The 22791-nt window shown below is 47.4% G+C and overlaps 1 protein-coding gene across 3 annotated transcripts in view; it reads left to right on the top strand.

Moving 5' to 3' along the window:
- Positions 1-22791, top strand: part of sptbn4b (spectrin, beta, non-erythrocytic 4b) — a 316634-nt gene that overhangs the window by 243291 nt on the left and 50552 nt on the right. For all 3 annotated transcript variants that reach the window (XM_087984145.1, XM_087984144.1, XM_087984146.1), the window contains 5 exons: positions 3743-3827; positions 5228-5424; positions 8533-8957; positions 12350-12407; positions 13879-14165. In XM_087984145.1, coding sequence (XP_087840271.1) covers positions 3743-3827; positions 5228-5424; positions 8533-8957; positions 12350-12407; positions 13879-14165 — 1052 coding nt within the window. The remainder of the gene's footprint in view (positions 1-3742; positions 3828-5227; positions 5425-8532; positions 8958-12349; positions 12408-13878; positions 14166-22791) is intronic.

The following is a 22791-nucleotide window of genomic DNA, read 5'->3' as shown; positions in this document are numbered from 1 at the left end:
CGAAAAAGGCTTGGCAGGAAAGATGAGGGAGAAGCCAAAGGCATTTTACACGTATGTGAGGAATAAGAGAATGATCAAAGAAAGAGTAGGGCCGATCAGGGATAGCATAGGGAACTTGTGTATAGAGTATGAGGAGGTAGGGGAAGCCCTAAATGAGTTTTTTGCTTCTGTCTTTACTAAAGAAAAGGACCTTGTAGTGAATGAAACCTTAGAGGATCAGGTAGGCATGCTGGAACGGATAGAGATTGAGGAAGCTGATGTGCTGAAAAATTTGACAAATATTAAGATTGACAAGTCGTCAGGGCCAGACCAGATTTGTCCTTGGCTGCTTTGGGAAGTGAGAAATGTGATTGCTTCACCGCTTGCAAAGATCTTTGCATCCTCGCTCTCCACCAGAGTGGTACCTGAGGACTGGAGGAAGGCAAATGTAATTCCTCTCTTCAAGAAAGGAAATAGGGAAATCCCCGGCAATTACAGACCAGTAAGTCTCACGTCTGTCGTCTGCAAGGTGTTAGAAAGGATTCTGAGGGATAGGATTTATGACCATCTGGAAGAGCATGGCTTGATTAAATGCAGTCAGCATGGCTTTGTGAGGGGCAGGTCATGCCTCACAAATCTTATAGAGTTCTTTGAGGATGTTACTAGACAAGTTGATGAGGGTCGAGTGGTGGATGTGGTGTATATGGACTTCAGCAAGACATTTGATAAGGTTCCCCATGGTAGGCTCGTTCAGAAGGTCAGGAGGAATGGGATACAGGGAAATTTAGCTGTCTGGATACAGAATTGGCTGGTCGACAGAAGACAGCGAGTGGTAGTAGAAGAAAAGTATTCTGCCTGGAAGTCAGTGGTGAGTGGTGTTCCACATTGCTCTGTTCTTGGGCCTCTACTCTTTGTAATTTTTATTAATGACTTGGATGAGGAGATTGAAGGATGGGTCAGCAAGTTTGCAGACAAAGGTTGGAGGTGTCATTGACAGTATAGAGGACTGTTGTAGGCTGCAGCAGGACACTGACAGGATGCAGAGATGGGCTGAGAGATGGCAGATGGAGTTCAATCTGGATAAATGCGAGGTGATGCATTTTGGAAGGTCAAACTTGAAAGTTGATTACAGGATTAAAGACGGGATTCTTGGTAGTGTGGAGGAACAGAGGGATCTTGGTGTGCAGGTACATAGATCCCTTAAAATTGCCACCCAAGTGGACAGGGTTGTTAAGAAAGCATATGGTGTTTTGGCTTTCATTAACGGGGGATTGAGTTTAAGAGCCGTGAGATCTTGTTGCAGCTCTATAAAACTTTGGTTAGACCGCACTTGGAATACTGTGTCCAGTTCTGGTCGCCCTGTTATAGGAAAGATGTGGATGCTTTGGAGAGGGTTCAGAGGAGATTTACCAGGATGCTGCCTGGAATGGAGGGCTCATCTTACGAAGAGAGGTTGAATGAGCTCGGACTTTTTTCATTGGAGAAAAGGAGGAGGCTCTACATTTGGCTCGGCTCTTTTATCTGGCCTCACAGGGGGCCTGGTATGAAGCTCACTCAATTGCAGCTTCCGCAGGGGATGGGGATGTGGATTTTCTAGACTTTAAGAACGAAGTTCCCTGCTAGCCTATGCGGGTGATTGGGCTTGCCAGGACCCGCGGTCAATTTGGCTGGAAATCGAGGCCTCCCAGGCAAAATGTCCCCTCATTAACCTGTTGTTCATGGACAAGGTGTGGACTGTTATTGAGCATTGCAGAAATCTGATTGTCCTTAACATGGAGAGTGGTGTGACAAAGTGAGGGCAATTCACCAAAAAACCTCCCCTTTCACTCCCACAGTAGGAATGCCAGGATTCTGACCGGGATCAATGGATTCTGGCTTTAGGCTCTGCGAGTCCAGAGGAGTCTCCTGTTTGTGAGATTTATTTGACGGGGAGGTCATGTTGTAATTCGAGTAGTGCAGCCAGAAATATGAGCTGTCTAGGAGGGACCTCTTTTGTTATTTGCAGATTAGGGCCTTTGTACAGAAAAAGACTACATTAATGGTTAGTCCCTAGAAGTCGGATATGGAGAGGAGAGTGCTTCGGTCTACAGGCATTCTCTCGGTCAGCACCTCTGTCATTTATTAGGAAGTAGTGTCTCGCAGGACATCAAGTGGCTGTGTGGAATCTGGGCTCAGGAATAGGAGGTAGAGATCTCACCAGAGGAGTGGAAGGATATTTGGGAGAATGTAAAGAAGATTTCGATTTGTAATAGGACGTCAGCTATGCAGTTAAAGGTGCTGCACAAAGTTTATTTGGCACTGGACCGGCTTCTGAAATTTAAGACAGTCCCCAGTATGCCCCAAATGTAAAATAGATGTTGGTGCTCTTACTCACTGCCTGTGGTCATGCCACAAGCTTTGCAGGTATTGGAGCGTTATAGTGAGTATTTTCAAAGGGGCGTTGAGCACTGAGGTCAAAGTAGATCTGGTGTCCCTCCTCTTGGCTTTGCCGAATCTCCCCTCTTTGGATGCGCATGGGAAGAAATTGTTTAGTGTTGTTTCATTTTGGGTGAGGAAGAACATTCTGATGAGCTGGGTGTTGGAAAACCCTCCTGGACTCTCGGGGAGGCGTAGGTTAGTCATGGAGCACATCCCCCATGACATCCTCAGAAGTATGGTGCACCAGAAAACGGAACTTTCTAATAGGACGTGGCAGCCCTTTTTGAATCATGTAGACGTGGACTTATTGTCTATATTCGTTAGGGCCTTTATGTAGCCATGAGGGTTGTGTCTGGCAACCCGGGTGCCCCGGGAGGAAGAATTCTGAACAAATACGGGTTTGCCAACTGATGCTCCCGACAATGGAGAGCTTTGGTAGGATTGTATTGAGTGTTGTAACTTAACATAATTTAATGTAATTTGCCTTGGTTCAACTCGGCTTAATTCGGTTTCTTTTTGTTTTGATTTAGTTGTTTGTTGAATTGTAGTTTGTGTAGAGTTTATTTTCTCCTAGATTGTTTGTGCTGTAGAGTAGTAGGTTTTTTACGGTTATTGTTGTTATATTCCAAGATTGTCATATTATTTTGTAGTCATTTTATATTTTTGTAAAAAATTCAAAGTTCTTTTCTCAATAAAAATATTTATTAAAAAAAAGACATCGCACCGTTACCTTTAGAGTTGAGGAGGATGAGAGGTGACCTTATTGAGACAAATGAGATTCAAAGGAGCTTTGACAGGATGGATGCTGAGGGACTGTTTCCACCTCATGGAGGAGTCCAGAACCACAGGGCACAGTTTAAAAAGTAGGAAACTCCCATTTCAAACTGAGATGAGGACTCAGAATCCTGTGGAATTCTGTTCTCTGAAAGGGAGTGGTTTTGTGTGTGTGTGTGTGTGTAAAGGTTTGTCATTGGCAAGAGAGTTAGGGGATTGAAGATTATGCAGCTCAAACAGCCCACCCCTGCTCCAGTTCATGTCTGCTCACAGTACCTAAACTCTCAATGCTTCCTTTCCCAAACTCGAGTCATGCTTCACCCAGCTCCTCCTTCATCATTTACCCTCCTTTTATCTTCCCTGTCCTTGCTGCTTCTCTTCACTCTCTCTCTCTCTCCCATCTTGCTCAGTCCTTCCACTCCCCATCTCTCATTCTCAATCCCTCCACATCTCTGCTGGGAATTAAAGTACGGTTGTGCAAAGTTAAAATCAGCTTTTCTTATCTTTGTTTCATGTTTTAAGTAGTGTCAACATTTTTATCCTGGTAATTGTGACTCGAATGTTTTTGTAGATTAAGGAGAAACTGGACAAGGTGCTGAAGAAACAACATGAAATGATGGAGAAATGGGAGCAGTATTGGGAATGGCTACAACAGAGTGAGTATTGGGATTGCTGGTTAATGCAGATCTACCTCCATACCACGAGTTAGTTTCCTGACCATGGGACTGGTTAGTCTCCTGACCGTGAGACTGGTTAGTGTCCTGACCGTGAGACTGGTTAGTCTCCTGACCGTGAGACTCTCTCACTCACTCACTCACTTAAATACACACTGACATTCTGTCTCAATCACTCTCATACACAAACTTATTCAAACATACAAACTGTTCCTCACACACAGGCTCACACACTCAAATACACAAACACACTCACTCTCTCTTCACTGTCTCTGTGTCTCTCACACACTTCCCCACACACACACTGTCACACGCATACACACTCTCTATTGCACCCAGTCAGAAACATTCACTGTCTGTCTCTCTCCCTCACCCTCTCGCTTACTGACCTATGTGCCCTCTTGTTTCCACGGCTATGATATCCTTCCCACAAAGATGTGTCCAGGATTCCAGCCTGTAATGAGTATCCCAGTTATGATCACTGCTCGCCATCCCTCAGATCTGTCTGTTCTCTCTGCTATCCTCTGGCCCAATGTCTTTCTGTGTCCCTGCCTCCTCTCACACTGTTCTCAGGAAGTAACAACCTCATCCTTTACGCTGCAGTGTGTTGCTATGAGGTGGAATGCCCTATTTGAAAGGGCAGCAAAAGCAGATCGGTAACTTTCAAAAGGGAATTGGATAAATATTTAAAATAGGAAAGGGCAGGGGTGTAGGAATGATTGGACAGCTCTGTCAAAGAGTTAGCACAGACATCGTGGGCCGAATGGTCACCATCTGTGCCCTGTCATTCTGTAAGTCATGCTGGAAAAGGGGACATACTGTTGAAAAATGTTATCTTGTGCTCATCTGGACAAATGCAAGAATACCAAATTTTAAAAGGAACAATAATTTATACTGCATGAGGAGAGGGTGTTGGTTGATTAACATGTTGACTCTGATTGGTCAAGGTGTTGTCATGGAGGACGCGCCAAGGAAATATTTTCCCCCACTTCTTTGTGTAATTCAGAAAAGGCATAATTCCCACAATGCATTCTGGCTTCTGAGGACAAGTTTCTCCATGTAAATACATGCATCTTCCAGCGGGTATGAGGGAGTTACATACTGAGTCTGACTGACCAGCCTGATTAGCGCACCCAGAATTATTCAGCAAGTGTGGTTCAATCATGGAATTGCATCTAATGTTAGATCTGCTGGAATTCTGTGCTAATGTTCTGTCATTGTATGAGACGAGGCATGTTGCAGATCCCTCGAGTTCCTAACTGGGGGCCAACAGGGCGCTCACCATGTTTGTATCCTTGCGGTTTTGGTTTGTGTTCGGCTCTGCCGGGCCAGCCTTCGTTGGCGGGACGATGCCTGATACCGGCTATGGCCTTTTCCCCCAGTGCTGGAGGTGCACCAGTTTGCACAGGAGGCGGTGGTGGCAGAATCGTGGCTGAGTGCCCAGGAGCGTCTGGTCAACAGTAACCAGCTGGGGAACAGTGTGGACGAGGTGGAACAGCTGATCAAGCGGCACGAGGCCTTCCGCAAGGCGGCAGCAGCCTGGGAGGAGAGGTTCAGCTCATTGAGGAGGCTCACCACGGTAGGTCCAAACAAACAGGGAACCTTCCCAAACATGACTGAGTTTGCTTTTCAAACAGGAGCGGGACCGGAGCCAGCAGTGATGGGGCCCTGGATTGGGTGGATACCCAGAATGGCACCTCCTTTTGTGGGCAAGAGTAAAACTAGGGGACACGGTTTCAGGAGAAAATGAGGCCTGCAGATACTGGAGATCAGAGTTGAGAGTGTGGCGCTGGCAAAGCACAGCAGGTCAGGCAGCATCCGAGGAACAGGAGAATCGATGTTTCGGGCAAGAGCCCTTCAACAGGAATGAGGCCTGATGAAGGGCCATATGACCAAAACATCGATTCTCCTACCCCTCGGATGCTGCCTGACCTGCTGTGCTTTTCCAGCACCACACTCTTGATAGTTTAGGAGAGATTTCTTGTCTCAGAAGGTCACTTGAGTGTGGAACTTGAGGCTGAGTTAGATGGGGAAGACAGTCCAGAATAATGTTGGTGGGTGAGGGGGCTGCGTCGGTAGAAATGTGGAGTTGAGACCATCACCAGATGATCTTACTGAATGGTGGATCAGACACAAAGAGCCAAATGGCTTACTCTTGCGGGTTCTGGAGTAAATTGAGCAATGTGATGGTTCATTTAGTTGCTCCATCATTAGGTTACGTCTTTGAGTCCTCTTTTACATTGTCTCTTGTATGGCTGTAATATTATTCCTGATGAATGCTGCCATCCTGCTTTTCTCTCTCCTTTACCTTCCCTGTGTCTCCTGAATACGTTTTATTGAAACGTGTGTCGGCACAGTTTACCTTAACACCATGTGGCAGCTTACACAGGAATCACACAAATCTTATTTTAGTGGGGCATCACAAATAAGGCCAGCGTTTGTCACCAATCCCTAATTGCCCCTGAACTGAGTGGCTTGCTTGGCCATTTCTGAATCGACCCCATTGCTGTGGGTCTGGAGTCACATAGAGGCCAGACCAGGTAGAGCCAACAGATTTCCTTCCCTAAGGAATAGAGCGAATCAAATTCTTGTTACAAATGTCGGTTGTTATGGTCACCGAAACCGAGGCGAGGCTTGTATTCTGCGTTTGTATTAATTCAATTTAAATTCCACCGCTGCAGTCATGGGAATCAAACATTTGAATGTTATGTTTTATTGTGATAGGAATTGAGTACACGAGTCGAGAGATTATACTACAGCTACACAGGGCATTGGTGAGACCACATCTGGAGAACTGTGTACGGTGCTGGCCTCCTTACCTCAGAGAAGGTTTACCAGACCTAGGACCTGGAATGGACAGGTTGTCTTGTGAGGAAAGGTCAGACAGGTTGGACTTGTATCCACGGTCAGAAGAGTAAGATGTGGGATGATTTAAACATGTAAGATGCAGAAGGGTCTTGACCTGGTGAATGTCACAAAATTTCCTCTTGTGGGAAAATCTGAAACGAGCGGTCATAGTTTAAAAATCAAAGGTTGCTCTTAAAACACAATAATTTTTTTTTGCTTCCCTTGTGGGATATGTGTGCTGCTGGCTGGGCCCAGCATTTACTCCCTGTCCCTAGTTACCCCTTGAGAAGGTGGAAGTGGGCTGCCTTTTTGAACTGCTGCAGTCCACTTGTTGAAGGTGGACCCTCAATGTCCTTAGGGAGGGAATTCCAGGAATTTGATCCAGTGACAGTGAAGGATATATTTCCAAATCAGGATGGCGAGTGGCTTGGAGGGGAACTGACAGATGGGTTAGAGGAATTTCCTCACTCAGAGAATGTGAATAGTTCAAGTTCTGCTGCTTAGAGGTCAATGGAGGCTCATCCGTTGACTTTATTTAAGACAGAGACTCCCCGCACGGCAGAAATCCTTGCAATTGCTTGTCCTAAGAATCTGATAGTGACAGGATGGGATTCTTCCATCTTTTCGCTTACTGAGGGGATGACGTACAGTGGGGGTGTGTGCGTGCGTCGGTAGTTGCTGATCCATCTGAGCTTCTCTCCTCCTCAACGACAGTCCCTGGGGTTCAGTATCTGTACCTAGTGGGCGGCACGGTGGCACAGTGGTTAGCACTGCTGCCTCACAGCGCCAGAGACCCGGGTTCAGTTCCCGACTCAGGCGACTGACTGTGTGGAGTTTGCACATTCTCCCCGTGTCTGCGTGGGTTTCCTCCGGGTGCTCCGGTTTCCCCCCACAGTCCAAAGATGTGCAGGTCAGGTGAATTGGCCATGCTAAATTGCCCATAGTGTTAGGTGAAGGGGTAAATGTAGGGGTATGGGTGGGTTGCGGGTCGGTGTGGACTTGTTGGGCCGAAGGGCCTGTTTCTACACTGTAAGTAATCTCATCTAATCTAATCTGCAAACCATGAATAGGAGTTAGCTATTCCCTGATTATCTAAGGAGTGGGAATCACCAGGTCAACTAACTCACCAAGTGAAGCCACTTAAGTGTTGCTGTAGGTTCGAATGTGTGTTTGTGTGATGGTGCAGCCTCAGAACAAACACCCACATGGATATCCTTTGGTACTTGCTGTGGGGGGGGGAGCGGTAGTGTAGATGTACTGTTACTAGACCAGTAATCCAGAAGGCCAGATGAATGTACTGGGGACATGGGTTCAATTCCCACCACAGCTGCAGCCGTTGGAAAAATTTAAATTTGATTAATACTTTGGGAATTGGAAGTTAGTCATGGAGGTGGTTACCATCAAACTCTCACAGATTGGTGTCAAAACCCGTCTGGTTTACCATCAGGGAGGGAGATTTGTCATCCCTGCTTCCTTTTTAGGCTCCAGACCCACAGCAATGTGGGTTGACTCTTAACAATTAGTGATAACAGTTATACTTTGTCAGTGACACCCACATCCTGTGAAAGAATAAAGGATTTAAAAAAACAACTTGTGTAGGTTCTGGCAGGTAAACCTAGGGGTTCCTAAGGAGGCCTCACTCAGATCAGTCATGGTGCAGGAGGGCCGAATGGCCTACTCTCACTCCCCTTGTTTTTGAAGTCTTGTGTTTGCAGCTCTCCATCTTCCAGTAGCTGCCCTGTCCCCGAGCTAAAGCCAGTGCCCAACACACTAGGGGTGTCTCTGCTCTACAGCAATACTTGTCTACATTTAAATATATACTGCTTTCTCTTTTCTTTAGCTGGAGCGGATGGAGAGCAGAGCGGCCGTCCAGGGTCAGACGCCACAACAGCAGCCTGCCACTCCCGTGCTGAGTCGCAGAATGCTGCCGGAGCCGAGGGTCGCTCTGCCTGAACAGTCGGTGGCAGTGCCGGAGACGCGGCCCGTCAAGCAGCAAGCGGTGTACGAGATCGTCGACGGGCCCCTGGAGACGCGAGCCGAGAGACCCGAGCACCGAGCGGCCAAGCAAGGCACCAGGCAGGAGCTGGCCTCGGCACCGTCCGACCCGAAGGCAGCCAGCTTGCCGAGGCCGGAGAAACCGAACGGGAGGCACGAGCAGGCGAAGGCGGAGCGAAGCGAGGGGGTGAAGCAGGAGCAGTGGAGGGAGCACCGCGAGTCTTTAAGCGAGCACCGGGACTTGGAGCAGGACGATGCAGGGGCTGCTGGGTAAGGAATCAAGGTCATGTGACCCCAACCCCCATGTTCCAGCCACATGGAGCTCAACACTTTTGAACTGAAAGGAAGGTTCCCTCAATGCGATCCCAATTAAAGACTCCCAGGACAGGGACGGCATGGATTTGACGACAGATGGAAAAACCCTGTCTATTCTCTAAACTCAAAGTAAAGTTCCTTCAACACCATCCCCATCAAACACCCAGGACTGGGGCAACAACGAGTTAAAATATAGAGTAAGGGGTCCTCTACTCTTTTAAACTCAAAGTAAACCGATTATAAAATCCCCTTGACACCTTCCCCATCAAACACTCCCAGGATAGGGACGGCAACAGGTAAAATACAGAATAAATCTTCCACAATTCTTTGAGGCAGTGTAGAGATTAATAACAGTGAAGCAGCTCCCCGCAGGGGAACTATATCAAACATAAACAAAAACACCAAACAGAAATGGAGCTCATTACTCTGGGGGAAGCTGCCACTGTATTCCCCATCAATGTGTCAGGGTATAAAGGGTAACGTATGGTTATGCGGGAGATGATAATCAGTCACCTCCCTCTCTCGATGCAAACATTTCTACTCTTTTAAACAAAAAGTAAATATCCCTCAACACTATCTCCATCACACTGTCCCAAGGCTAAGTCCAGCGCAGGGATGGATACTGAGCAAGGTCCCCCCGCTTCTCTTCCAAAATCTTTTTAAATCTCAAAATAATGCCCACCTGACACTCTCCCCATCAAACACTCCCAGGACAGAGGCAGCACAGGGTTAGATACAGAGTAAAGCTCCCTCTACACTGTCCCCATCAAATACTCCCAGGACAGAGGCAGCACGGGCTTAGACACAGAGTTAAGCTCTCTCTACACTATCCCCATTGACACTCCCAGGACAGGGACAGCACAGGGTTAGATATGGAGTAAAATTCCCTCTACACTCTCCCCATCAAACACTCCCAGGACAGGGACAGCACAGGGTTAGATACAGAGTAAAGCTCCCTCAACACTGTCCCCATCAAACACTCCCAGGCCAGGGACAGCATGGGGTAAGGTGCAGAGTAAAGCTCTCTCTACACTATCCCCATCAAACACTCCCAGACAGGGACAGCATGGGGTTAGGTGCAGAGTAAAGCTCTCTCTACACTATCCCCATCAAACACTCCCAGGACAGGGACAGCATGGGGTTAGGTGCAGAGTAAAGCTCCCTCTACACTATCCCCATTGACACTTCCAGGTCAGGGACAGCATGGGGTTAGATACAGAGTAAAGTTCCCTCTACACTGTCCCCATCAAACACTCTCAGGACAGGGACAGCACAGGGTTAGGTACAGAGTAAAGCTCCCTCTACACTGTCCCCATTGACGCTCCCAGGTCAGGGACAGTATTAGGTTAGCTACAGAGTAAAGCTCCCTTTACACGACCACTGATCAAACACTCCCAGGACAGGGACAGCACAGGTTAGATACAGAGTAAAGCTCTCTCTACACTGTCCCCATCAAACACTCCCAGAAGAGGGACAGCGCAGGGTTAGATACAGAGTAAAGCTCTCTCTGCACTGTCTGTGTGAAACACTCCCAGGACTGGTACAGTACAGGACCAGGAACAGCCCAAGCAATTCTCAACTGACTGTTTACAATGCCCCTGGTACACCTGAGAATTGACAGGGTAAATTGAGGAAGTTGATTTTTAAAATAGAACGCAAGGAATTCCCATGACGTGGAATCAGTTGTTACAGCACCGATGGAGTATATTGAATCTAACAAGTCCCTTTGGGTTACTGTACAGTCATCCGGCCTGTCCCACTCCATCCCCAAAGCCTTGAAACTTGATTTCCCTCAAGAGCCTGTCCAGTTTATTTTTGAAATCATTCATAATCTCTGTCTCCACCTCCCCTGTAGACAGAGAATTCCAAGTTATTCCCACTTGTTGTTGTAACATCTTCTGATGCCCCTGAATCGCTTGTAGAAAACTTTAAATCTGTGACTCCCCTGGTAAACCTTGTGCCATTAGCTAATGGGAGCAATGCCTCCCCCTCTTCCCCCACCTACCTTGTGTAAACCTCCCTGCTCCCCATCTACTTGATTAGACCTGGTACACTCGAGTCCACCTCCATCAATCATCTCCTCCATCTCCTTCACTCCAAGGGAAACACCCCCAGCTCCTTCCATCAAAACCCTTCGCCCCTGGCACTGTTCTGGTACATCTCCTTTTTACTCTGACATCCATCCTAAGCTGTGGAGACCAGACCTGCATGCACTGCTCTCGTTGGGGTGAACTGTAGTGTTCTATAAAAGTTCATCTTTAATTCACTTGAATATATTCATTAGAAAGGGGGGTCCTGGAGACGGCCAATGCTCAGTTGCATCCCCATCACAACACCCTGACCAATCAGAATCCACCTGCCTGGGTCGGAGAATTATGATTGGTAGTTGACCGTTGCTGCTGCCTATGACGGCCCAGCCAATCAGCGCCCACTCCTCAGGCTCTGTAAAATGGTGTCCCTTTCTGCAAGTTTGATCCTTCTGTCCTGGTTTGGGTGAACGCACGACGAACAAAGTTGATGCTCTGTTTCCTTTTCGCAAAGCTTCAGCTCTGTGCAATGTAGCAATCACTGCATTAGTACTCGGTGCCTCCATTTAGCAAGCTCAAAATCATCTAAGCTTTGCTAATGACTCTTCTCAACCTGTCCGTTCATCTTCTTAAACCCTTAGGTCACTCTATTCCAGAAGAAGCAACTGGATAACGGGTGGGTTTCTTGAGGAAGAGGTGAGGGTGGTTGCTTTAAGAAGTGACAAAGCAAGACAGTTCCTGACAACAACTGTTTCTAATGTAAGCAGACCTGAGCGTCCACAACCTACATGGGGTGGCTCAGCGGTTAGCACTGCTGCCCCACAGCACCAGGGACCCGGGGTTCAATTCCAGCCTCGGGCGACTATCTGTGTGGAGTTTGCACATCCTCCCCGTGTCTGTGTGGGTTTCCTCCGGGTGCTCCGGTTTCCTCCCACAGTCCGAGGATGTGCAGGTTAGACGGATTGCCCATGGGAAATGCAAGATTACAGCTACAGGGTGGGGGCATGGGTCTGGGTGGGATGCTCTTCAGAGGGTCGGTGCAGACTTGATGGGCCAAGTGGCCTCTTTCTGCATTGTAGGGATTAAATAAACTGAGCGAGTGAGGCTCGGGGATTCCCAGTGAGGGCCAAGAACCTTGCAAAGGAAACAGTAGTAAAACTGGTTCAGAGCCATACTTGTCTAACCCATCTCCTGTCTTCAAAATGAGATCTGGCATGACCTGTACATTGATTTCCAGCTATTACTGGACTTCTTACTCCTAGTTCCTTGACAGATTCTGAGGGTTTTGCCACTTGACCCATATTGTCTTATTTTTTGAAGGGACAGGAGGACCACTCTGGCTGACATTGTGGAGCAACTTCAGGAGAAGGAAGCCCAGGTGAGTGACAGCAGATTATTGCATGCGCAGGGATAACATGAATGGCGCGAGTTAGGATTTGAAGATTGAGGTGCACAAGGACTACCATTGGGCTGGTAACTCAGAGACCCTGACTAATGCTCAGTCAGTAGAATTTACATTCAGTGAATACATCTGGAAAATAAAGCTGTTGTCACTAATGTTGACAATTGGCAATTGTTGCTAAAACCATCTGGTTCAGTAATAATCTTCAGGGAAGAAAATCTGCTGTCTTTACCCAGTTTGGCCTACATGTGACTCTAGACCCACAGCAAAGTGATTGACCCCTATCTGTCCTCTGAAATGGCCGAGTAAGCTACTTAGTTGGACGTTGATTAGGGATGGGCAACAAATGCTGGCCTTCCCAATGACACCCACCTCTTAGAGCAGGCTCTGGCCTAGTGGGGGTATTATTGCTTGACTATTAATCCAGAGACCCAGGGTGTGTTCTGGAGACCTGGTTCCAAACCTGCGTTGGCAGATGGTGGGAATCTGAATTCAATTTAAAAAAAATGTAATGGTCATCAAGATTGTTGGGGGAAACCTATCTGGTTCAGTAATGTCCTTCAGGGAGGGAAATCTGCCATCCTTAGCTGGTCTGGCCTACATGGGACTCCAGACCCACACAACGCAATTGACTCTTAATTGCCCTCTGGGCGATAAATGCAGCCAGTGAAGCCCATATCCCATAAATGAACATGAACCAAACTTGTAAAGAATTCAGTTTTTCTTCTTCTCTCTTCATTTCACTTTCTGCACCCTTAATTTAACTCAGATTCATCATTCTTCTAACCTGTTGTTAGTTTATCAATCCGTAAGTCCCGTTGGTTAAGAGGAAGACAGGATTTATCTGGTGCCCACTGATTTCCTGGATAGTGTGGTGCCCTGTCCTCGCTGCCCCGTGAATGGTTTGTATTTCCGGCATGTCATAGAACATCGAACAGTACAGCACAGTGCAGGCCCTTCGGCCCTCGATGTTGTGCCGGCCTTTTATCCTACTCTAAGATCAGACTAACTTACATACCCGTCATTGTACTATCCTCCATGTGCTCATCTAAGAGTTGCTTAAATGCCCCTTTGTATCTGACTCTATTACCACCACTGGCATTCCTGATTCCTGATGAAGGGCCTTTGCCTGAAACTTGGATTCTCTAGCTCCTCAGGTTCCTGCTGTGCTTTCCCAGCACCCCACTCTTAACTACCACCACTGGCAGTGCATTCCCACGCACCCACCACTCTCTTATGTAAAGAACCTACCTCTGACATCTCCCCTAAGCCTTCCTCCCATCACCTTAAAATGATGGGCTGGCAATGTTCTGAGTGGGAGTGGGGTTTGGAAGGGACAGGTTAAATGGCAGACGCGTAACGGCGAGCTCTGGGATGCTCTCGCTCGGTGAAAGTGCTTTTGGTGAGCCGTGACCGATGGACACTGAGACGCTGTCTTTCCGCACAGGGACGGGACTCGTCACTGTCTGTCGGCCTGCCGAATGGAATTGAGAAACTGCCAGAGAGAACCCCTCGGCCGGACAGACCGAGGGCGAGGGACAGACCCAAGCCCAGGAGGAGACCTCGGCAGAAGGACCCGAACCAGCCGATTGGAGAACCGCGACGGTCCCGCTCCGCACCGTCTCCCCAGAACAGCGCTGCAGCCCCACCGCCGGTCACACACACAGCAGAGCAGGAAGGGATCCTCGCTCGCAAACATGAACTGGAGGCTCCCAATAAAAAATCATCCAGCAGGTATTACCTCGTATCAGATAGGACCGTACGAATGGGCCATTTGGCCCAACCAGTCCATGCTAGTGTTTATATTCATTTGTGCCTCCTCCCATTATTCCTTGTCTGAATCTGTTAATCTAACCCTCTATTCCCTTCTCACTAATGTGCGTGAGCCTCTGTTTCAGTGCATCGATACGATTTGTTTCAGTCAGTCTGTAGTGAGTTCCAAGTCCTCAGCCTCCTCTGGGTGAAGATATTTCTCCCGACTTCCTGATTGGAATTTTTGGGGACTATCTCATTTCAACACTCCTTCCCAAAAGAGGACATGTCCTCTCTGTGTCCACTCGATCGCAACCTTTAGTTGTTTTAAACGCCTTGATTAGTTCACTGCTCAGTCTGCTTTCTTCAAAAGACTGGCCAATCCTTTCCTGACAGGTACATCCATATATTTCTGGGCTTGTCCTTGTAAAAGTTCTTTGTATCCTCTCCAGTGCCTCTGTCTTTATGTAAGCTGATAGCGAGAACTGCACACAGTAGTCCGTGTTATCTCAACTGGTTTCTCTACTATTCAGCACTGGTGCTCTAGAACTGAAGCTAAGATTAGTGGCTTGTATTCCACATGTCCCTGAGAACATCTGGCACAACTGTCAGATGTTCTGAGTGGGAGTGGGGTTTGGAAGGGACAGGTTAAGTGGTAGATGCGTCTACCATTGATGTCTTTGTCCAAGAACTCTTGGCTCCTCCGTCCCTCCTGGACCTCGACCTTCTGAATGAAAAGGGATCTCGCTATTCTGATCGAGTGTACGCCTTCGCCTTTATCCGTCGCGTCCGTCCTTTGTGAATTATTTGCCTGTTCTGCAAGTTTATTGAGGTCCTCCTGTAACTTGTTGCGGTCCTCCTCCGTATCGTCTGTTCCCCTCAGTTTGGTGTCGTCTGCAAATTGTGTTTCTGACTCTGAAGTCCAAGTCATTGATGTAAGTAGGAATGAGCCCTGGTCACAACACTGACCCTAATGGAGCACCATATCAATCCAAGATGTTTATATATCACACACTGGATGTATACACTACCCCTACACTTTATATAGCACACACTTGGATGGATTTTTTAGAAATCATCTATAGAATACGCATTCAATTCCAGATTTATTGTGGAAACAGGCCCTTTGGCCCAGCAAGTCCATACCGACCCTACGAAGAGCAACCCACCCAATCCCGTTCCCCTACATTTACCCCTTCACCTAACACTACGGGCAATTTAGCATGGCCAATTCACCTAACCTGCAGATTTTTGGACTGTGGGAGGAACTGGAGCACCCGGAGGAAACCCACGCAGACACGGGGAGAATGTGCAAACTCCACACAGACAGTTGCCTGAGGCGGGAATTGAACCCAGGTCTCTGACGCTGTGAGGCTGCAGTGCTAACCACTGTGCCACCGTGCCGATTGAATTGAAATTCTGCCAGCTGCTGTGTTCAGATTTCAACAGATGGCGCTGGGCTGCTGTGGACTTGGATGTTGGGATCTCGAGCCCAATGCCAACGTCTCCCCTAATGGGGGAACAGGAGGAGCCAGGTCAGAAGTTACTCATCGCAACCCTTAGGTTAGCCAACTGAGCTAACTTCTTCTGCTACTAGCAGGGACTCTTATATTTATGTTCCCAGATCCCTTTGTTCCTTTAGATTTTTTAACTAGTATGCAACCTCCTTATTTTTCTTGCCAAATGTACTATTCATACTTCCTAATATTGACAACAATTTACCAGTTATATACATATTCTGTAATTGTAATTCAGTTTGATTATAGATGTATAAAACATAACATGCCTCTTTGCTGTTCTGCAGCTGATGGTAGTGTAGCGGTAATACCATGAGTAATCCAGAGGCACAGGCTAACACTTTGGAGACATGGGATTCAACTCCCATCCTGGTGAAGTTAGATGTAATTAATAAATGCTGGGAAATTGGAAGCTACTCTGTGATGGTGATCATGGAGCAATCAATTGTTTGGATCCCATTTGGTTCTCTAACGTTCCTTAGGGAAGGATATCTGCTCTCCTTACTCGGCCTGGGCCTACCTGTGACTCCACACCCACAGCAATGGGGTTGACTCTGAAATGCTGGAGTAAACTGCTCAAATCAGGCACAATCCGGGATGGTCAACAAATGCTGGCCTTGCCAGCGATGTCATGGAAGAATTAAATTCAAATCTGTTATATATGTTAGTATTCTTTGTACTTGCAGGGATGTACATTATCAGATACACAGGTTGGTGTGTAGCGTGCTCACCAGTGTATACGTTACTGTGCAGTTTATGGATTAGTGAGAAAGCAAAATACTGTGGATGCTAGAAATCTGAAACAAACCCAGAAAGCTGGAGAAACTCAGCATAATATATGTTAGTGTGCAGTATGTTAGCAGGTGAATATGATAGTGTTTGCAAATCAAGATGAGTTTGTAAGTTAACATGGGTATGTATATTATCAGCTATGTGTGTCGATGTGTAGTATTTGAATGGGGGTATACATTAGTGTTACGAGGTTTGACATGATGTATAGTACTTTGACAGGGATGTATTTTTTCAGTTACAGAGTCATAGAGATGTACAGTAAAAGGTCTTAAGAACATAAGACCATAAGACATAGGAGTGGGAGTAAGGCCATTTGGCCCATCGAGTCCACTCCGCCATTTAATCCTGGCTGATGAGCATTTCAACGCCACTTACCTGCACTCTCCCAGTAGCCCTTAATTCCTTGCGAGATTAAGAATTTATTGAAAACATTTAACGTCCCGGCCTCCGCTGCACTCCGTGGCAATGAATTCCATAGGCCCACCACTCTCTGGCTGAAGAAATGTTAACTAATTTTCATTCTAAATTGACACCCTCTAATTCTAAGGCTGTGCCCACGGGCCCTAGTCTCCCTGCCTAGCGGAAACAACTTCCCAGTGTCCACCCTTTCTGAGCCATGCATTATCCTGTAAGTTTCTATTAGATCTCCCCTCAACCTTCTAAACTCTAATGAATACAATCCCAAGATCCTCAGCCGTTCATGGTATGTTAGGCCTACCATTGCAGGGATCATCCGTGTGAATCTCTGCTGGACATACCCCAGTACCAGTATGTCCTTCCTGTGGTGTGGGGCCCAAACTTGGACACAGTATTCTAAATGGGGCCTAACTAGAGCTTTATAAAGTCTCAGTAGCACATCGCTGCTTTTACATTCCAACCCTCTTGAGATAAATGACAACATTACATTCACTTTCTTAACCACGGACTCAACCTGCAAGTCAACCTTTAGAGATTCCTGGACTAGCACTCCCATATCCCTTTGTACTTTGGCTTTATGAATTTTCTCCCCATTTAGAAAATAGTCCATGCCTGTATTCTTTTTTCCAAAGTGCAAGATGTCGCATTTGCTCACGTTGAATTTCATCAGCCATTTCCTGGACCACTCCTAAACTGTCTAAATCTTTCTGCAGCTTCCCCACCTCCTCAGTCCAACCTGCCTGTCCACCTAACTTTGTATTTTCGGCAAACTTCACCAGAATGCCCCCTGTCCCCTCATCCAGATCATTAATATATAACGTGAACAGCTGCAGCCTCAACACTGAACCCTGCGGGACACCACTTGTCACTACTTGCCATTCCGAAAAAGAACCTTTTATCCTAACTCTCTGTCTTCTGTCAGAGAGCCAATCCTCAATCCATGCCAGTAGCTCACCTCCAACACCATGGGCCCTCACCTTGCTCAGCAGCCTTCCATGAGCCATCTTATCAAAGGCCTTTTAGAAGCCTAGATAGATAACATCCACCGGGTTTCCCTGGTCTAACCTACTTTTTACCTCTTCACAGAATTCTAACAGGTTTGTCAGGCCTGACCTCCCCTTAATAAATCCATGCTGACTTGTTCTAATCTGATCCTACACTTTCAAGAATTTAGAAATCACATTCCTTAACAATTCATTCTAGAATTTTACCTACAACCAAGGTTAGGCTAACCGGCCTATAATTTTCCATCTTTGTCTTGATTCTTTCTTGAACAAGGGGGTCACAACAGTGATTTTCCAATCGTCTGGGAACTTTGCCTAACTCCAGAGACACAACCAAGTTCACAACCAATGACTCTGCTATTTCCTCAGAACTCGAGATGTAGCCCCTCAGGGCCAGGAGATTTATCAATTTTTAGACCTTTTAGCTTTTCTGGCACTTCCTCTTTTGTAATGGCGACCATGCTCAACTCTGCCCCTGTCATAAGCAGGTATGTAAGATTATGTACTATGTTAGTGGCTAAATCGTATAATGCAGAGTGTTAGCGGGTGTGTAGGTTAGTGCATACGTTAGTGGGTGTGTAGGTTAGTGCATACGTTAGTGGGTGTGTATGCCAGTGGCTGTACAATTTAGTGCAGAAGATTAGCAGATGCATAGGTTAGAGCAGTGCGTTAGTGCAGTGCGTTGGTGGATTTGTAGGTTAGGGCAGTACGTTAGCTGGTGTGTAGGTTAGAGCAGTGTGTTAGTGGGTGTGTAGGTTAGAGCAGTGCATTAGTGAGTGTGTAGGTTAGAGCAGTACGTTAGCAGGTGTGTAGGTTAGAGCAGTGTGTTAGTGGGTGTGTAGGTTAGAGCAGTGCATTACTGGAGGTGTAGGTTAGAGCAGTGCGTTAGTGAGTGTGTAGGTTAGAGCAGTGCGATAGTGGGTGTGTAGGTTAGAGCTGTATGTTACTGGGTGTATAGCTTAGATCAGTGCATTATTGGGTGTGTAGGTGAGAGCAGTGCGTTGGCTGGTGTGTAGGTTAGAGCAGTGCGTTAGCGCGTGGGTAGGTTAGTGCAGTGCGTTAGCGCGTGGGTAAGTTAGTGCAGTGTGTTAGCGGGTGTGGAGGTTCGAGCAGTGCATTGGTGGATGTGTAGTTTAGAGCAGTGCATTACTGGGTGTGTAGGTTAGAGCAGTACGTTAGCGGGTGTGTAGGTTAGAGCAGTGCATTAGTGGGTGTGTAGCTTAGAGCAGTGCATTACTGAGTGTGTAGGATAGAGCAGTACGTTAGCGGGTGTGTAGTTTAGAGCAGTGCGATAGTAGGTGTGTAGGTTAGAGCTGTACGTTACTGGGTGTATAGATTAGATCAGTGCATTACTGGGTGTGTAGGTGAGAGCAGTGTGTTAATGGATGTGTAGGTTAGAGCAGTGCGTTGGCTGGTGTGTAGGTTAGAGCAGTGCGTTAGTGGGAGGGTAGGTTAGAGCAGTGCGTTAGTGGGTGTGTAGGTTAGTGCAGTGTGTTGGTGAGTGTTTAGGTTAGAGCAGTGCGTTGGTGGGTGTTTAGTTAGTGCAGTGGGTTAGTGGGTGTGTAGGTTACAGCAGTGCTTTGGTGGGTGTGTAGGCTAGAGCAGTGAGTTAGTGGGTATGTAGGTTAGACCAGAGCATTAGTGGGTGCGTTGGTTCGTGCAGTATGTTAGCGTATGTGTAGATTAGAGCAGTGCGTTAGTGGGTGTGTAGGTTAGTGCAGTGTTTTCGTGGGTGTGTAGGTTAGAGCAGTGAGTTAGTGGGTGTGTAGGTTAGAGCAGTGCTTTGGTGGGTGTGTAGGTCAGAGCAGTACGTGAACGGGTGGGTAGGTTAGAGCAGTGTGTTAGCGGGTGTGTCGGTTAGTTCAGTGCATTGGGTGAGTAGGTTAGAACAGTGCGTTAGTGGGTGTATGGGTTAGAGCAGTGCGTCAGTGGGTGTGTAGGTTAGAGCAGTGCATTAGTGGTTGTGTAGGTTAGAGTGGTATGTTCGCAACTGAGTAAGTTAAAGCTGTGCGTTAGTGGGGTGTGTAGGTTTGATCACTGCATTACTGGGTGTGTAGTTTAGAGCAGTGCGTTAGTGCGTGTGTAGGTTAGAACAGTGCATTGGCTGGTGTGTAGGTTAGAGCATTGCATTAGTGGATGGGTAGGTTAGAACAGTGCATTAGCGGGTGGGTAGGTTATTGCAGTACGTTGGTGGGTGTGTAGGTTAGAGCAGTGTGTTGGTGGGTGTGTAGGTTAGTGTAGGGTAGAGCAGTGCATTACTGGGGTGTGTAGGTTAGAGCAGTGCATGAGTGGGTGTATAGGTTAGAACAGTGTGTTAGTGGGTGTGTAGACTAGAACAGTGAGTTGACTGGTGTGTAGTTTATAGCAGTGCGTTAGTGGGTGGATAGGTTAGAGCAGTGCGTTAGCGCATGGATAGGTTAGTGCAGTGCTTTACGGGTGTGTAGATTCAAGCACTGCGTTGGTGGTTGTGTAGGTTAGAGCAGTGCGTTAGCGGGTGTGTAGATTAGAGCAGTGTGTTAGTGGATGTGTAGGTTAGAGCAGTGTGTTAGTGGGTGTGTTGGTTAGAGCAGTGTGATAGTGGGTGGGTAGGTTAGTGCAGTGCATTTAGTGGGTGTGTAGGTTCGAGCACTGTGTTGGTGGTTGTGTAGATTCTAGCAGTGTGATCGCGGGTGTGTAGGTTAGATCAGTGCATTACTGGGTGTGTAGGTTAGAGCAGTGTGTTAGTGGGTGGGTAGGTGTGAGCAGTGCGTTAGTGGATGTGTAGGTTAGAGCAGTGTGTTAGTGGGTGTGTAGGTTCGAGCAGTGCGTTGGTGGGTGTGTAGGTTAGAGCAGTGTGTTAGTGGGTGGGTCGGTTAGTGCAGTGCGTTAGCCGGTGTGTCGGTGAGAGCAGTGCTTTAGGGGGTGTGTAAGTTATGGCAGTGCGATAGTGGGTGTCTGGGTTAGAGCAGTGCATTACTGGGTATGTATCTTAGATCAGTGCATTACTGGGTGAGTAGGTTAGAACAGTGTGTTCATGGGTGGGTAGCTTAGTGCAGTGCGTTAGTGGTTGTGTAGGTTAGAGCATTGTGTTGGTGGGTGTGTAGGTTAGTGTAGGGTAGAGCAGTGCATTACTGGGGTGTGTAGGTTAGAGCAGTGCATGAGTGGGTGTATAGGTTAGAACAGTGTGTTAGTGGGTGTGTAGATTAGAACAGTGAGTTGACTGGTGTGTAGTTTATAGCAGTGCGTTAGCGCATGGGTAGGTTAGTGCAGTGCTTTAGCGGGTGTGTAGATTAGAGCAGTGTGTTAGTGGATGTGTAGGTTAGAGCAGTGTGTTAGTGGGTGTGTTGGTTAGAGCAGTGTGATAGTGGGTTGGTAGGTTAGTGCAGTGCATTTAGTGGGTGTGTAGGTTCGAGCACTGTGTTGGTGGTTGTGTAGGTGTTGTGTAGGTAACCTGCACACCCGATAAAGTACTGCTCTAACGACACACCCACTAACGCACTGCTCTAACCTATACACCCACTAACGCACTGCTCTAACCTACACACCCGCTAACATACTTCTCTAACCTACACACCCACTAACACCCTGTTCTAACTTACACACCCAGTAATGCACTGCTCTAACCTACACACTCGCTAACGCACTGCTCTAACCTACACACCCACTAACATACTGCTCTAACTTACCCAGTCGCTAACGTACTGCACAAACCAACACACTAACGCACTGCTCTAACCTACACACCCACCAACGCACTGCTATAACCTACACACCCGCTAACGCACCTCTCTAACCTACACAACCATCAACGCACTGCTCTAACCTGTACACCCGATAAAGTACTGATCTAACCTACACACCCACTAATGCACTGCTTTAACCTACACACCCACTAATGCACTGCACTAACCTACACACCCACTAACGCACTGCTCTAACTTACAGACCCACTAACGCACTGCTCTAACTTACAGATCCACTAATGCACTGCTCTAACTGCACACCCAGTAATGCACTGGTCTCACCTACACACCAAGTAATGCACTGATCTAACCTACACACCCACTAACGCACTGCTCTAACCTACACAGTCGCTAATGCACTGCACGAACCAACACACCCACCAACGCACTGCTCTAAACTACACACCGGCTAACGCACTGCTCTAACCTACACACCCGCTAACGTATTGCTCTAACCTACACACCCACTAACGCACTGCTCTAACCAACACACCCACTCAGGCATTGCTCTAACCTACACACCCAGTAATGCACTGCTCTAACCTACACACCGGCTAACGCACTGCTCCAACCTACAGACCCATTAACTCACTGCTCTAACCTACCCACCAAGCAACGCACTGCTCTAACCTACACACCCACTAACACACTGCTCTAACCTACTCACCTGCTAACGCACTGCCCTAAAATACACACCCGCTAATGCAATGCTCTACTTACACACGCACAAACGCAATGCTCTAACCTACACAGCTACCAACACTCTGCTCTAACCTACACACCCGACAATGCACTGCTCTAACGTACCCACCCACTAACGCACTGCACTAACCCACACAAGCACTAGCGGACTGCTCTAAACTACACACCCACAAACGTACTGCTTTAACCTACACACGCGCTCATCCACTGCTCTAACCTTCACACCCACTAATGCGCTGCTCTAACGTACACACCCACTAACGCACTGCACTAACTTACCCACCCACAAACGCACTGCACTAACCTACACACCCCCTAACACACTGCTATAGCCTACACACCCAGTAACGCACTGCTCTAACCTACAAACCCACCAAAGCACTACTCTAACCTACACACCCACTAACCCACTGCACTAAACTACACACCCACTAACGCAACGCTCTAACCTACA

The sequence above is a fragment of the Chiloscyllium plagiosum genome, unplaced genomic scaffold (assembly GCF_037043375.1).
Source record: "Chiloscyllium plagiosum isolate Xiang-an unplaced genomic scaffold, Cpla_swu_hap1 HiC_scaffold_47, whole genome shotgun sequence".
In the NCBI taxonomy this organism is placed as follows: domain Eukaryota; kingdom Metazoa; phylum Chordata; class Chondrichthyes; order Orectolobiformes; family Hemiscylliidae; genus Chiloscyllium; species Chiloscyllium plagiosum.
The sequence above is the reverse complement of the archived record's forward strand: the minus strand, read 5'-3'. Positions and strand labels throughout refer to the sequence as shown.